The sequence below is a fragment of the Lissotriton vulgaris genome, chromosome 2_1, assembly GCF_964263255.1.
Source record: "Lissotriton vulgaris chromosome 2_1, aLisVul1.2, whole genome shotgun sequence".
In the NCBI taxonomy this organism is placed as follows: Eukaryota; Metazoa; Chordata; class Amphibia; order Caudata; family Salamandridae; genus Lissotriton; species Lissotriton vulgaris.
Window position 1 is genome coordinate 149,125,696 of NC_141687.1, and position 16,493 is coordinate 149,142,188.

At 46.3% G+C, this 16,493-nt stretch overlaps 1 protein-coding gene across 4 annotated transcripts in view; it reads right to left on the reverse strand.

The window, feature by feature from the left end:
* GTF2I (general transcription factor IIi) overlaps positions 1 to 16,493 on the reverse strand; it is a 1,434,650-nt gene that overhangs the window by 1,319,985 nt on the left and 98,172 nt on the right. For all 4 annotated transcript variants that reach the window (XM_086954596.1, XM_086954597.1, XM_086954594.1 and 1 more), the window contains exon 4: positions 2,938 to 3,069. In XM_086954596.1, the coding sequence (XP_086810722.1) occupies positions 2,938 to 3,069 (132 nt within the window). The remainder of the gene's footprint in view (positions 1 to 2,937; positions 3,070 to 16,493) is intronic.

The following is a 16,493-nucleotide window of genomic DNA, read 5'->3' on the forward strand; positions in this document are numbered from 1 at the left end:
CAGATGTAGTCATTTTGTAAATGTGGCTCTTCTCCCCCTAGATATTGTAATGATGTACTATGCCATTGTCGGAAACACTGAATGGCATTGTATGTATAAATACTGCTGAAATTAATAAACCAAAATTTAAAGATTAAAAAAAGAATGTCTTATCTGATCAATATGTTGGCGAGATGTAGGTTTAGTATAGGCCAGAAATCCTTCAAAGCATATTTTGATTAATAAGCATGTTAAAAAGATCCCATACCCTTCTTTGGAGACTGGATCTATGGTTATGTCTAACAATGACGGACGATGCCTTTTGCTTTTCTTCCCTCCCTGTTATTTTTTTGGGTTTGTTTTTTAAATCATGGAGCTTCTTCAGGAGTCCTTAAAGGTGAAGGGCTCAGCCACAATAGAGTTAATACCCTCACTGGGCCATTTTCGCTCTGTTTGACCTACATGTCTTAACACTTGCTACACAGCCTGACTCCATCATATTTTCATGTCCATTTGGACATTTTCACATAAACCTCAAATTCAGAGGTGGAATATGAACTCCAACAACAGGTCATGCAGACTTCGAAAGCTTTGAAACACCCTACAGAGCTGAAAATTGAAAAAAACATGAAAAAGTTGACAGAAAAACTGATGAAATTGTGAACAAAAACAGCCTCAGTGTTGCTAGGTCCAAGTTTCAAGTTGAAAAAACCCCAGCTCTGAGAGGGAACTGCCAGTATAGTACAAAATATAATTTAAAACATATAGGCTTCTTACAGGCACAGGCGACCTTTGTTTGTATTGTGTTAATGTAATGCAGATCAGGCATCATTTTAATCTCATTGACAACTTTAGCAGCAGTCTAGGATCAAGATGTGGCAATGTAGCTTTGTAATGGTCTTTACTCATTACAGGAGGGAAAATTTGTGTGGAAAAAAACCTGCCCGAGATGGGCTATATAAAGGGTGGCTTTTGTTGCACTGTACATTTTATATTCACACCCTCTTTGGAAATATTTGTGAAACAAGTGTTCCGGTTCCAACACAATTATTCTGTTTAGGACTATCAATGAAGAAACAACATGGACAATAATTGCATAGGATTTACATTACAACTACTAGCATTTTAATGTATACATCACACATTTGCAATTTAAGGAACGTGGGGCTCCAGATTCAAAGGTCAGGAACACGAAAACTAGATCACAACTCCTACCATTAAAAGCTACCTTCTTCAATACATCACAATATATTGAGATCATCAGAGAGGTTAGAAAAGTAACACCAATTACAATATGTAGTAGATTTATACTCCTGTCAGGGCATGAATCCTAGACTAGGTTACCTGCATATCGAGGTTAGACTAGCTTCAATATCTCTTTCCTTTAAGCAATGTATAAAACAAAATGAAGATGGACAACGCACCTTAGGCAAAGGGAAGAAAAGTCTAAAGAGCTGAATACCAATGTGGTTCTAGAAAAAAACCTTTAGGTTTTAAGCACAAATTAAACATAGGAAACATATTAGCCAAACTGAGGGGTATTCTGCATCCTGACAAAAGATGTAAAGATGAGGCAGGCACATTGTGCATTAGAAAGGCACATCAAATAAAGAGCATAAGGTAAAAAAAACAAAAAACACAAATACACAGGTTAGGGATGTCTATTAGCTAATGTGGTGGGCGTGACACCAAACAAAGCATTTGGGATCTGAACAGATCTTGCACTGTTGCATACATGATTGTGAAAGGTATCCGAATATTCCTCTGTATGATACAATTAGCTCATGCACTATTCTGCACTTTTTTTTGGTCTCTTAGCTAGCAGCACAATTTGCTGGAAAGATGCCAAGCTGTCTGTTTGAGAGAAACATATTATGGACTCACTTAGAACTTACAATGGTCTTAAAACCCGCACAGCAGTTGGCTTTATTGTGGTCAATTTATTTGCTTCTTATTCAATGGCTTTCCTAGTCTATCTTGCTTATATAGTTTGTCCCCTCTCTTAGGAAATACCCTTTGTAACATTCTTTTGATTGGCTTACTTGTGAACTTCCACTACTCACTTTTATGTTACTACTTTGTTCATTTTGGGTAAACATGAGAGTGCATGTGGTTTCCAGCGGACTCCCGTGTGCATTTCACTTTCTCAATACCGCTCCATGGTCTTCTCTGAGTTGTGTGCTTTTCTCCTGCACTGTGTTGTGCTCTCCCTCGTGTGCTTCTTTCCCCACCTTGTATGTTAATTTTCCCTTCCTCTGCAACTGCTTTCATGTTTACGTTATTTTCCCCTACCCTTCTCCTCCGTTGAATCCCAACAATGCGAGATCTACTGACTTTACCAGTGCTTGTTTTGTTTAAGCAAGACTTCAGATTTTGTGTAGACTGATAGGGATGCAGAATCTGTGAAATGCAATTCTTTTGACTTAAAGGTTTATTATAGAGGATAGCAGGTTATCAATAGATTGTGGTCAAATGGATGCAGTACGGTCAGTCATCTTGTGACTTCACTTAAAATATGATTATACTTTCCCTCCATACACTTTGCAACAAATTTATGCCATAAAAATGTCATATAAAAGTGCCAACCGACCTTTAACGGTGGGGTCGCGGAGGGGGGGGGGATATTTCATCAAAACAAGAAAGAAAAATTGACCAAAACTGGCAGAACACTTTACCAAGTGAATATGTTCACTAAAAATAAAAAATAAACGACCAATGCAAAAAAGACAGGCGGGGTAACAGACCTTTTTATACTGTTATGGCAGAACTAATCTAGCCAGTGTTCAGGAGGAGGAAAGGTTTGTTGCTAGAGCAAAGACCAAATTCCCATAGTGGGGTCCACATTTCAGGAGCTGGACTTGGCTGCAAGGGTCCACATAAAGAACATAATTTCCATACAGAAAACTGCATCAATAAAATATAACTAATAAATATGGATAATGACAAATAAGTGCTCACCATAACAAAAGCAAAACAAGTCCTCCACCGACTTTTGTAATGCCTCTGTTTCTACAGTGTCGATTATGGTCTTGTTTACAGGTACCACTTTATTTGTCAGTAATCTTGCCGACTTTTCCTCTTCAGCAACACCTTATAGGAAATAAACACATGCTCAAACCAAGCAATAAAACTTAATTACAGGGTAATAAAACAAGTTGTAACAAGATTCCGCAGGCTTTTCCCACCTGCGTTGAATGACAGCATGATATATGGCAAATGTGATAAGGACACTTAGTTCATATTGTAAGTACTGCTGTGACTACAGTACTAGCTTCTTACATGCGACATCTTTACCACTGCATCATTGGTATTTGCGTCAACAAAATACACCAGAATGAAATTTAGCTTGAGGAGTGCTCATGTTCCCTCGCCTCGCCCCAGTGCACAGCCCTTTACCAGCACAATTGTTCTCACAATTTTGCGGGAGATACTGTTGTGGGTTTTATGAATTAAGAGTGTGCTGAAGATGTAAATACTATAGCACTCGGCCTTCATAACCACCTCAATTATTTCTGCATGTGAAATATTCAAAAGCATGAAACTGGGTTCTATGGAAAACATTGGGTAGTTGTAGGTGGGATAGCAACCTTAAATTAACATCTTCAAGGAAGTCTGGTCAAGTTGTCGGCGTCACAGAAAATGTTCAAAGAATAGCGCTTAAGATGTATAGTCTTGGTAGAGCAAATGACTGGGGAGTAGTCTCAAAATGGCACAGATGATGCCACCACCATAAATGTAGAAGGACGGGTTATTAGCGGGGATGCATACCCTCAGTAATGATGAGATAGAGTAAGTGAGAGATGGGGACAGTGTGGGAGCAAAGAACAGACTGAATGAGAGCAAGTGTTGGACAGCTTGAGTGTCACAGCCCGTGCAGGCACAAAGCAACAAGCCAGTCAGTGCGGCTGAAAGAGTGCGAGCGACCAAGCAAGAGGGCACGCGCCCGAGCGACAAAGCAAGATGGCGCGCGCCCGAGAGACCAAGCAAGATCTTGATGCATAGTTATGTAAGACATAGGGCCTCACTCGATTTTACTTTAAATTCTAGAAACTTCCAAGTCCAACATTTGCTAACATCTCAATCTTGGTGGCTATTCAAAGCTGGTTGTTCAAATCTAGAAAATGTCTCGGACTAGCATTTGTGAGTGCAATTGCCTGCAATGCATTTATTGATCACAAAAGAAGCAGAGATGAATCTGAAATCTACAATTGCTCTGAACCAATAAGTCTCTGCTCTAGGGTTTCTTAAAAAAATGAGACGTGCAAGTAAATGGCCTGCAAGACATCAGAGAGACAAATGATTGTTCTACTCACTGCTCCCACTCCCTTCAGGTTGTTGACCTGTACAAATAATGCACTAATGAGTCGAGAGCAATAGCATAATGGTGTCAATCACACTAAACATCTGTCCACAGAATGAGAGTTGGAGGTTAGGATGTTGTACCAAAGCCCTAGTGTGACCTCAAATGAGCACAGGAGACAACATACACAATGTAACTATGGCTAAACTGGGATTGTGGACTATCTTGTGTGCCACTCCGCATAGAATGGAAGGGCAGAGAACGGAGTTGGTGGAATTGTATTGCCCATGAGGCATTCAACGGCCTGCTACAGGATAAGGGATACAATGAGCAGCTTGCATTGTCACACCACTCTTAAAATGAACCTCCCCCCTTTGATGCCCACCCCGCATTAATGTAGCATCCCCTTTCACACAGGAACATTGTTCTGGACAACAACCTACTGGACTTGCCAAGTCCAATCAGCAGAAGGACTATGAAGGTTTTTTCATTCATTTTGTGTCTCTGAAGAGGCACAATATTCAGGGAAACAAGAAAAATAAAGATTTGATAGATTTGATGAAAAGAAAGAAATATCTCCTAATTTGTTTAGGTCCTTTTTACGAACCATAATGAAAAGGCAAAGAAACTCCGCAGCAGTGAAATTAGAGCCCTGGATAGCAGAGTAGAGGGAGAGAAGCAAGTACTCGAGTCTCTGCCAGCAATGGTAGGTGTTGGAGAGCATACGGCAGTGGCCAGTATGAGGTAGAAAATCCACAAACAATTTCCAAATAAAGGTACATCTTGCATTTCTCAAATGCAGGTCAACGTTCAGAACCTACACAAGCTTATATTTAAAAATGTGTTTTTTTATATAAAGAAAAACATATTGTTTCGTTGTGTGGATACATTAAACTATTCTCCAGGGATCTAGGTCACCAAGCTTATCTGTTTCTTGTGTTACTACATTTTGTTCTTTGACTGAAGAAATATAACGCCTCTACATCCAAACAGCATCATAATCAATATAGCCTCTTTAAATGTAGTACTGATTAAAGATAAATTTGCAGTTCACAATGAGAGACCGGGGGCAGTAAAGTGATTTATGACATAAATGAAGATTCATATGATGAACTAGAATTATAATTAGTACCATTTTCTTCTGCATCGTAGAATCTTCATAGCTTCATAAACGCTGACTAAAATAGTAAGCTCATCATGAAAGGCCAGCAACTCCAAATGAGAACGATAATGTAACAAAGAAACCTTGTCCATTTAGGGAAGTGCCCCTTTTTGATATGGTCACACCCACTTTTTTCCTGGCGTTGAAGTGATTTTGACTGGAACTGGATTGGGTTCCTGCTAACCAGGTCACCAGCACCAGATCTTGTTCCCAAAACTGTGCAAATGTACCCCAATTGGCATTCCTTTAGCACATTCTGTAAGTCCCTAGTAAATGGTACCTCTGGAACCAGGGTCCGAGGTACTAAAGAGGGTCCTTAATTGCTGCAGCACATTTTGGGCCACCTTAAGGGACATCTCACCCAAGTCATGCATACTGCCATTGCAGGCTGTGTGTCTTGGCGCAGACAAAAGTTAAAAAATGACATGGGACATCGGTGTGCCATGCCTAAAGACACTGCATGCAGAATAAGTAACTCCTACAGCGGGTCTTACAGCCCTAAGGCAGGGTGCACTATACTACACATAGTGAGGCCTAACTGCATGTCCCTGAGCTGGTCAGTTTCATTACTGCCAGTAGAAATAATCAAGGAAGCCATTTTAAAACATATGCTGGACACTGGTGAAAACAAGTTTCCCAGCTAAATGACGGTTTCACTGAAAACAGAGGTTTGGTGTCAAACATCTCATATTAATAAGCCCACACAGATTCCTATGACCGATTAATTTTGTGCACCCAGAGGGCACCTTAGAGGTGCCCCCTGAAAATCTATAGACTACTAATGTGCTAGCTGATAGGTCATAGCCAGCCTGCCACCACAGAAACATTTGGGGTGAGGGCCTTTGTTATGCAAATCTGGCTTCCCTTACAGGAGAGGATGCCAAACCCCTATGATCACGGCCTTTTTGGCATCTTGGCAAGGCAGAAAAAATTTGTAGTCAGAGGAGTGTTCACCTGCAGGCCAGTTCCACCCTTAAGGTGGGCTACCTGAAGTGAAGACAACATTTCTGATTCTACCCTCTTTGTGATGGCAAACTTAGGAACTTTGGGGCAGAGTTATGCTTACTTCCTACAGGAAGTGGTTATATAGGGGGCATAGTGACCCCAGGGGTAAGTTTCCCATTGGATACTAACCTACATGCCCCTAAATTCAGTATTTATTTTTTATTTATTTTAGGAGTTTTCTATAGCGCTGGCCAGACCAAAGTGTAACGGAGCGCTTCATAACAGGATATGTAAAAGTCAAATACAGAGGCAACGAGTAAAATATACACAGAGATAAGCGTTCAAATAGTCCACAGGTAAAATACACACAAAGATAAGCGTTCAGACAGACCACAGGCGATGAGGATTGAGGTGTGACGCTGAGGAGTAGGGTTAAAGGGATCGGAGGTCCTCGTTGAAGTAGAACTGTCAGGGAGAGTTCTAGCTGACTTAGCAAAGTATTATCCTGAGAAATTCTCCTCGTGGAGTAGACCCCAAGTGATGAGCAGGATAGAGGGGATGAGGTCGTATGGTCTGAAGGCTGACATGATTAGGAGCTTGAGAGTTACATAATTGGGTTCCGGAAGGCACGGTGGAGGTAGAGGTCTTTTAGGCGGCTTATGTTATGTTATGTTATGTTATGTTACATACATTTGTAATGCGCACTGCTGCCCCAGCTAAGGGGCGTCCAGGCGCATGGCAGGTAAAAATGCAACACCACAGGAAACACAACAGAAAGGAGGAAAGTGAATTTATTAAAACAAAAAGGTTTTTAAGGCTTTACGAAAGACTAAGAGATCATCTAGCAGTCGCAACTCTACAGGAAGGGAGTTCCAGAGCTCGGCTGCTCTGACCCGGAAAGAACGGCCACCGACCCGACACAGCCTGTATCGGGGGATCACAGTAAGTGCCTGACCCATGGATCTCAGGGGCCGAGTAGGCACATACCAAGACAAAAGGTCCGCAAGAATAGGGGGACCTACCCCCCTCAGAATCTTGAACGCCATACACAGCACTTTAAACTGAATTCTGGCCCTGATAGGCAGCCAGTGCAGTGATCTCAATGTGCTGGAGGCAGAACAAGTACGGGGTAGGCCGACAATAGCTCTCGCCGCAGCGTTCTGGACGCGTTGGAGGCGGGTAACCTCAGCCACATTGGACCCTACCAGAAGAGAGCTGGCATAGTCCAGGCGAGATAACACTGTAGCCTGGACTATCAGCTGCCTGTGCAGGCTTTGTGTGTCAGGCAGGCCATTCTGAAGCTGAGGCTAGGTATTCTGGTTTCCCTGTGTGCAAGGCTTTGTGTGTCAGGCAGGCCATTCTGAAGCTGGCCCGCATTTCCACTGGGAGCAATTTTAGCTCTCTGAGTGCGGGAGAAATGTGGTCAAATTCTTTTACTCCTGAGACCATTCTGGCCGCTGCATTGAGGGTGGTTTTTAGGGGTGCTAGGTGGGAGAGAGGAGTACCAGAGAAGATTGCGTTCCCGTAGTCCAGTCTCGATAACACCAGAGATTGGGTGGCTTGTTTGAGATCTGTAGGTGGAATGTAGGGTTTGATTTTGTTGAAGACTGAAGAAGGCGCTCTTAGCAGAGTCGAATATGCTACTTACCAGTATGCATCTGTTCTTGGAATGTAGAGCTGCGGACATTCATATCTGTGCATAGATCGCCGCCTAGTGTTGGGTCCTGATGATTGCACATTGTTGTCCTGGAAGAGTCTTCGAAGTATCACGAGATAGGTGGCTCCTCCCCTGGACTACAGTGCGCATGGGCATCGACTCCATCCTCAGATGGTTTTTATCCATTGTGGCCAAGATGGAGTGAAACTCAGTGAATGATGACCATGCTAGAAGTATATGTGAATTCTGCAGCTCCTACAGGCGCCGGGGAGGAGGGCAGGCGATATGAATGTCAGCAGCCCTACATGCCAAGAACAGATGCATACTGGTAAGTAGCATATTCGGTTCGAGGCCTGTGGGCTGCTGAATTCATATCTGTGCATAGAATACATAGCAGTCCCTCCATTAGCGGCGGCCGCCCGTGCCAGCTGCAGCAGTTTGGAAAAGTGTCTTGAGCACAGCCTGCCCTACAGCTGCCTGCTGGTTGGAGTGCACATCAACACAATATGCTTTGTAAATGTGTGTGTGGTAGACCATGTGGCTGCTCTACATATGTCTTCCAAAGGGATGTTTCCAAAGAATGCCATAGAGGCCCCCAACTTTCTGGTGGAGTGGGCCCTTGGTGGAATGGTGAGAGTACGTTTTGCTTTCAGATAGTAGATCTGGATACATTTAACGATCACCCTAGCAATACCAGCCTTGGAAATAGGGTTACCTTTGTGGTGCGGTGCAAAGGCGACAAAGAGTTGCTTAGTTTTCCTAAAATACTTGGTCCTATCGATGTAATACATCAGGGCCCTTTTGACGTCAAGGGTGTGGAGCATTCTCTCCGCCAATGACTCAGGATTTTGGAAGAAAACAGGTAATTCAATAGTCTGGTTGATATGGAATTGAGACACAACTTTGGGTGGAAATTTAGGGTTAGTGCGAAGCACCACCCTGTTAGAATGAATTTGAATAAATGGCTCTTGGATAGTTAGGGCTTGTAATTCACTAACTCTCCGTAGCGATGTAATCGCTATGAGGAAAGCCACTTTCCACGTCAAGAACTGAATCTCACAGGAGAGCAGTGGCTCAAAGGGAGGACCCATCAGCCGGGTGAGGACCCATCAGCCGTGTGAGGACCACATTGAGGTTCCACTCCGGAGCTGGTGGAGTCCGTGGAGGAATGACTCGTTTGAGTCCTTCCAGAAAAGCCTTAATGGCAGGCACCCTGAAGAGGGAGAGGTGCTGCCTATTCTGGAGATAAGCGGCCATTGCAGATAGATGTATGCGAATGGAAGTATAGGCCAGATTACATTTGTACAGGTGGAAAAGGTAACAGATGATATTCTGAATAGAAGCATCTAGCGGGTTAATGTTGTGGTCTGCACAATAAATGACAAACCGCTTCCATTTTGCCGCATAGCATGCTCTGGTGGTGGGCTTCCTCGCTTCCCGAATGATGTCCATACAGTCGGAAGGCAAGTGAAGGTAGCCAAACTCTAGGACTTCAGGAGCCAGATCGCCAGGTTGAGCTGTTGCGGATCTGGATGCTGAATGTCGCCATGGCTCTGCGTCAGAAGGCTGGGTGTGAGACGTAGCCTCTGATGCGGTACCATGGATAGTTCCAGAACCGTGGTGTACCATGGTTGGCGAGCCCACGCTGGAGCAACCAGGATGAGAGTCATGGAGTGCTGCCTGAGCTTGCGTGCCACCAGCGGTATCAAGGGTGCTGGGGGGAAAGCGTACGCAAATTTGCCTGACCAGTTCATCCATATTGCATTGCCCTGCGACTGTGGGTGTGGGAACCTGGCGGCGAAGCATTGGCATTTTGCGTTCTCCCTTGTGGCGAAGAGGTCGATCTCCGGATGACCCCACCTTTGGAAGTACGGTTGGAGTACTGATGGATGTATCTCCCACTCGTGCACTTGTTGGCTGTGCCTGCTGAGCAGGTCAGCCATCTGATTGTCCTTGCCCGGGAGGTGTTCTGCCATGAAGAAGATGTTCCTCTGAATGGCCCACTTCCACATGCTCGGAGCCAGATGAGACAGCTGCGGAGTGTGTGTTCCTCCCTGCTTCTGAACGTAGTACATTGCCGTCATGTTGTCCGTCCGGATCAACACGACCTTGTTGCACAGATGTACTTTGAAGGCTTTTAGTGCCATGAAGATCACCATCAGTTCCAGAACATTGATGTGCATCTTCCTCTGCTGTTGCGTCCATAGTCCCTGCACAGTGTAATGGAGTACATGAGCTCCCCATCCCTGGAGAGAAGCGTCCGTCGTCAGGATGATCTGTGACACAGGCTCTTGGAACGGTCGGCCCTTGCAAAGGTTTTGTGGATTCCACTAATGCAGAGAGTTGTATGCCCGACCGCTCACCAACACTAGGTCTTTCAACTGCCCGTGAGCCTGAGTCCACTGACGTGCTAAGCACTCCTGAAGCGGACGCATATGTAGCCTCGCGTGCGGGACTATGGAAATGCAGGAGGCCATCATGCCTATCAACTGCATGAACACTCTTGCTGGAAGCGAGTGTTGAGGTCTGAATTTTTGTATCAGCGATTGAATACTGCTGACCCTCACTGAATTCGGCTGAGCTGTGGCCTCCAGAGTGTTTATGGTCGCACCCAGATACTGCCGTACGTGGGCGGGCTGGAGGTGGGATTTTGGTAAATTCAGTGAGAATCCTAGATCGTGCTTGAGGTGAATGGTGTGGGACATGTGGGCGGCACACTGCTGGGCTGACTTCGCTTGGATGAGCCAGTCATCCAGATAGGGGTAGACGTGGATGTTCAGTCTCCTGAGATGCGCCGCCACTGTCGCCAGGCACTTTGTGAACACCCTGGGTGCCGTGGTGACATCGAAAGGCAAAACCCTGAACTGGTAGTGCTGGTTTTGGATGGTGAACCTGAGGTATCTCCTGTGTGAAGGGCAGTGGAATGTGAAAGTACGCATCCTTTAGGTCTACAGTTGCGAGAAAATCCCCCTGCCTGAGCAACGGGAGCACTTGCTGCAGGGTTAGCATATGGAAGTGCTCCGACAGGATGTAGTAGTTGAGTGGCCTGAGGTCCAGGATGGGCCTGAGGGACCCGTCCTTCTTTGGTATTAAGAAATACAGGGAGTAGACCCCTGTGCCTCTTTCTTGCATAGGCAAGAGCTCTATTGCCCCTTTTTGCAGCATGACGGTGACCTCCTGCTGCAATAAGTGCAAGTGCTCGTCCGACATAGGACGGTGCCTTGGGGGCATGTTGGGTGGAGTGGATGTTAACTCCAGACAATAACCGTATTGGATAAGTTTTCTGACCCACCTGTCCGTGGTGATTGACTTCCAGACGGGCAGGAACTGCTGGAGTCTCCCCCCGACCGGTGTTGTGTGGTCGGGGGCAGTGACAAGGCGTCACTGTTTGCTGGTGGTAGAGGACCTGGAGCTGTTATTGCCACGTCCTCTGCCCTTGGCGCTGTTGCCACGATATCCACCTCGACTCTTGTTGGCGTAAGTAGTCTGGGTGTTGCCCTTGTAGTATTGCGTGGACTGGGAGAGCTGACCCCTTGAGACGCCTCTAGTACTGGAGCGACGAAAGGACCCACCCCGAAACTGCTGGGACTGTAAGGCACCCATGGATTTTGCAGTGTCAGTGTCCTTTTTTTAAATTTTTTCTAGGGTGGTGTCAACTTCTGGGCCAAACAGGTGATCTGGGTTAACCGTTTGGTTCAGGATGGTGGTTTGGATTTCTGGCTTAAATCCAGAGATTCTCAGCCAGCCATGTCTCCGATGCATAACACTGGTGTTTATAGCTCTGGCAGCAGTATCGGCTGTGTCCAGAGCACACTTAATGGAAGCGTTAGAGATTAGCTTCCCCTCTTAAATCAGCATCTCAGCCCCTTCTTTGTATTGATCAGGCAGGTGTTGCAACAGGGTCTCTAGTGTATCGTAGTGCGCCCTGTCATAGCGCGCTAGAAGCGCCTGTGTGTTAGAAAAGCGCAAGTTGTTGGCTGCTTGTGCTGCCACCCTCTTCCCCGAGCCTCAAAGACCTTGGATTCTTTGTCTGGGGGAGGAGCATCACCCGTAGTCTGAGAATTGGCCCTCTTCCGGGCATTCGAGACGACAAGGGAGTCCAGAGGCAACTGTCCTTTAATGTAGGTAGGATCAGTAGGCGCCGACTTGTATTTTTTGTCAATCCTAGGGGTTATCACCCTTGCCCTGGTAGGTTCTTTAAAGATCTCGGGAGCATGCTTTAAAACACCTTTCAGCATTGGCAGAGTTTTTACAGTCTTTTCTGATACTGAAAAAGTGTCAAAGAGGAAATCCACATCCACAGGGTCAGGGTCAGCATGCAGCAGGACATTGTGATTGTTAGCAGCCCGTTCAATGAGGGCATTGAAAGCAGCAGAGTCTTCTGTAGGTGAAGTCTTTGCAGAAAAAAAGTTGAGGGTCTGGTCCTGAATGAGGATCCCCAGGGTCACCACCAGCTGCCCAGGGCTCATTAGTATTTTCAGGGTCTGGATAGACTGGATAACTGTATTCATCCTCATCTCTCTCACCAGCGTCCACATCTGAGTAAGTGGGCGACACATGAGTCTGTGGTGAAAGGGGTTCCACCAAGACTGGAGAGCAAGCAGAGTCCTTCTTCTTCTTGAGGGGGATCTTGTAAGACTCCAGTTGGGGTTCTGGGGTGATTTTCCGCTTCAGGAGGGAAAGCCTGCCCGTTTCGGCGTCGATGAAGTGTTCCTGACGCTCATCCTGTGAAGGTTGTCGAGGTCGCGGGCCGTGGACCACCAACGACACCTTCGGCGCCAAGGAGACCTTTTCGGGCACGCCGGCCACTGCCTTAGGAGCGAAAGCCTTCGGCGCTGTCTCAGGCAGCAACGTAAAGAGAATCGGCGTGGACGCCTTAACTGGTTTCTCCACAGGCGGAGGGTCCTTCGGTTCGATGGACGCGCCGGTTCAGCGGAGTCCTTCGAGGCCACTTTCGGAGTCGACTCACGAGGCGCCGTGCCCTTGGCCTTGTCGTGCGGACGCGGGGTAGAGAGGACCTTCGGGTCACCAAGAGTTTTCTTTGGTTCGTCGACAGCCTTCTTCGGGTCAACAAGGCCCTTGCCGGCGTCGACCGTCCTCGGCTCCGACGAACCAGTATCGACCACCTTTACTTTAGTCTTCGGCGCGGCAGACTTCGTCTTGACGCCCTTGACTTGGCTTTTCGGCTCAACAGCCATCTTCGGCTTCTTCGGCGCCGAAGCCTCCGAAGTTTTCGATCCGACCAAAGCGATGCGCACTTTTGGTTTCGATGCTTGCACCTGCGCAGTATCTGGCGTCGAGACCGTAGGTTTCACTTTCGGTTTCGTTTTGCCAGGGAGTGGCTCGGTAACAATGTCCGTGGCCGGGCCCGAAGGCGGGGCTGTGGAACCCTTATCGAGGTCTTGGGTAAGGCCCGAAGGCGATCCCTCGACCTGGGCCTTCTAAATAGGCACGGCCCCAGAGTCAGTTCGAGGAAGCTCCTCGTCCGAGCTATCCTCCATGGCCCCGAGGGCGCCGTCGTCGTCTCCTACCTCCGACGACTTCTTCGCTTTCGAACACCTCAGCATCAGCGTCGTAGTCTTCTTCGACGTTCGACGCGGGGTTTGATTCCGAAAAGTCCTGGATATATTCGTCCTCGACATCCCCAGCATCGAAAATGTCCGCAGGCGCCGGAGCAGATTGCTGGGCCTCCAGGCGCGCAGCTTGTCGAAGCTTAAGTGTCTTCTTGGACCTGAAGCGTGAACAAGCCATACACTTGGCCTCATCGTGGTCCGGCGACAGACACTTGTTGCACACCGGGTGGACGTCGATGTGGGGGTACTTCGAGTTACAGACCGGACATCTCTTGAATGGACTTCGGTCCATGATGGATGGTCGATAAGTCAGGAGCGTCGACTAGGCCTTCCGCGCCGAGAGCACGCAGAAGTACAGAAAACCGGCTCGGAGCCGAGCTAGAAGAAGTAAAGCCGAACGCAAGACAATACCGACGTATAGACTAAAGACCTTTTGGTCTCAAGAAAGTTTTTCTATCGATTCCGACAAGAGGGAATTAAAGACATTAGAACCCAATGGCGGAAAAAAACAATCTGAGGATGGAGTCGATGCCCATGCGTACTGTAGTCCAGGGGAGGAGCCACCTATCTCGTGATACTTCGAAGACTCTTCCAGGACAACAATGTGCAATCATCCGGACCCAACACTAGGCGGCGATCTATGCACAGATATGAATTCAGCAGCCCACATGCCTCGAACTCTTGATTCGGTTAGTCATGGATAGTTTGAGGTCCAGGGTGATACCCAGTGATTTTACAGAGTTTGTCAGAGTGAGATTCACGTTGAGAGTATCAATGGCTTTCAGCCACTCCGTCATTTGCGGGTTTTCTTCCTTGTTGGAGAGCAGGAGTATCTCGGTTTTACCTCGATTGAGTTTAAGGTGGTTCTATGATAACCACTCTTGGACTTCTTTGACAGTATTATTGAGTCTTAGAATGTCGTTGAGGGAGGAAGATTCCAGGTATATCTGGTTGTCACCTGCGTATAGATGAAAGTGGATGCTGGCTTTACAGAATGGAGGGGAGGGGTTCCATGTATATGTTGAACAATTGAGGGGAGAGAAAGGAAGCTTGGGGGACGCCTCTGTTCACGGGGAGAAGGTCAGAAATAAAGGATTTGATTTTGACTCTCTGGGAGCGATTCTGGAAGAAGGATGAGAACCTGTTCATCTGCACCAACCCTCTCTTTGAGAGCCTTGATGAGAAGGCTATTATCTACCGTGTCGAAGGCTGCTGACGGGTCAAGGAGGATGAGTAAACAGCGATGGTCTGAGTCAAGGGAGTGCCGGATGTCATCCACAATGTTAAGGATTGCAGTTTTGGTGCTACAACCTTTTCTAAAACCGGATTGATGCTGGTCTAGCAGGTTGATCGTTTCGATATGTTTTTTCAGTTGATTGAGAACGCATTTTTCCAGAATTTTTTCCAAGAAGGGAAGATTGGAGACCGGTCTGAAGTTATTCAGGTTGTTTGAGTCTAGGCCTGGTTTTTTCAAGAGACGGCACCATACCCGACCTTGAGGCAGTCTGGTATGGTGCCCGTTTTTAGGGAGCGGTTTATGATTTCGCACTAGAGTGGGGCAAGGGAGAGTTTCAGATCTTTAGCCAATTGGGATGGTATAGGGTCCAAGCTGTGGGATGAGGGTTTGGATGTGGTGATTTGAGAATCTCAGTTTCCATGACGGGGTCGAAGGCGGACCAGGTAATTGCGGGTCGCCTGCTCGAGGTGGTTTCGATTGTTGCCTGGAGGATGTGGGTTGATGTCAAGGGAAAATTCGATCTTGTCGATTTTGTTTGGATTTGCACTCTATAACTAGGTCTAACAGTCATATTAAGTAATGCAATTATGCCTGAATATATGTTGAAACATGTGTACATGCTCTGAAGCAATCAGGTTCAAACCTGACAGAACCTCTGTTGATATTAACATTGTACTGCCCAGGTTCCAAGGGATACTGGGTCACCCCATAAGGAATTTATTGATTTAGTGCAGGTTTTTACCTGCGAGGGTTTCTTACTCTCATTTATTGTCGTACTGTATTGTGTAAATTGTATAATTTCTGACAAACGTTTGTTGAGTGGAATATGTCTGATAAAGAAATCTTAACCTACAGTGAGGAATACATAGCCAAGTTAATTCAGGAACAAGGTGCATCAAGTTTCCATTAGGGAACTAGAGATTGCCAGCTGATGCTGGCCTTAATGAAAAGCTTGCTAAATTGGAACGCTTAGAAAAGAAATTGATCAGATCACGACTGCATGGACATGTTCTGACCAAATACCTAGAGGCTAATATAATACCGAAAGGCCTCCAGGTACGGACAAACCGGTTATCTTTATAGACGTTCCCAAGTTCCGAGAGGGAATCGGCCACGTAGCCAATAACTGCTCCAGTCACTGGATGGTGCTCGGAGTAGAGACGGCAGTTGAGTACGTGTAAAAACTAATACAGGAAATAGCAGACCTCAAGAACGAGATTCTAGGTGACTCGGCACTCACAAATGCGAAAGAAGCATTGGAGCGTGCCAAAAAATCCTTAATTGATTTCAATACTATCACACTTGGTAGAAAACTTGATAAGTTAACGAAAGACGTGAAGAATTACGATAAAAAGGTTACATATCCATACTTGGCCGAAAATTATTACCAACAAGATAGCCAGGGGTTCTTCACTAACAAAGGAAGACAGGGACCACGAAGGTTTTATACCTTCTCTAACTCCTCGGCAGGGAGCGGTTCAGAATCTGACACTAATCAACCCTCCACAAGTAACTCCGAATACCAGGCACAGAATCCTTTTTTAGGGGAGGGCCCCACCAGAGGGAACAGAGGAGGGGGAGACAACAGAACTGGGACCGCCCCAGGAGATGGGGGAGGGCAAGATCCACACAGGGCACAT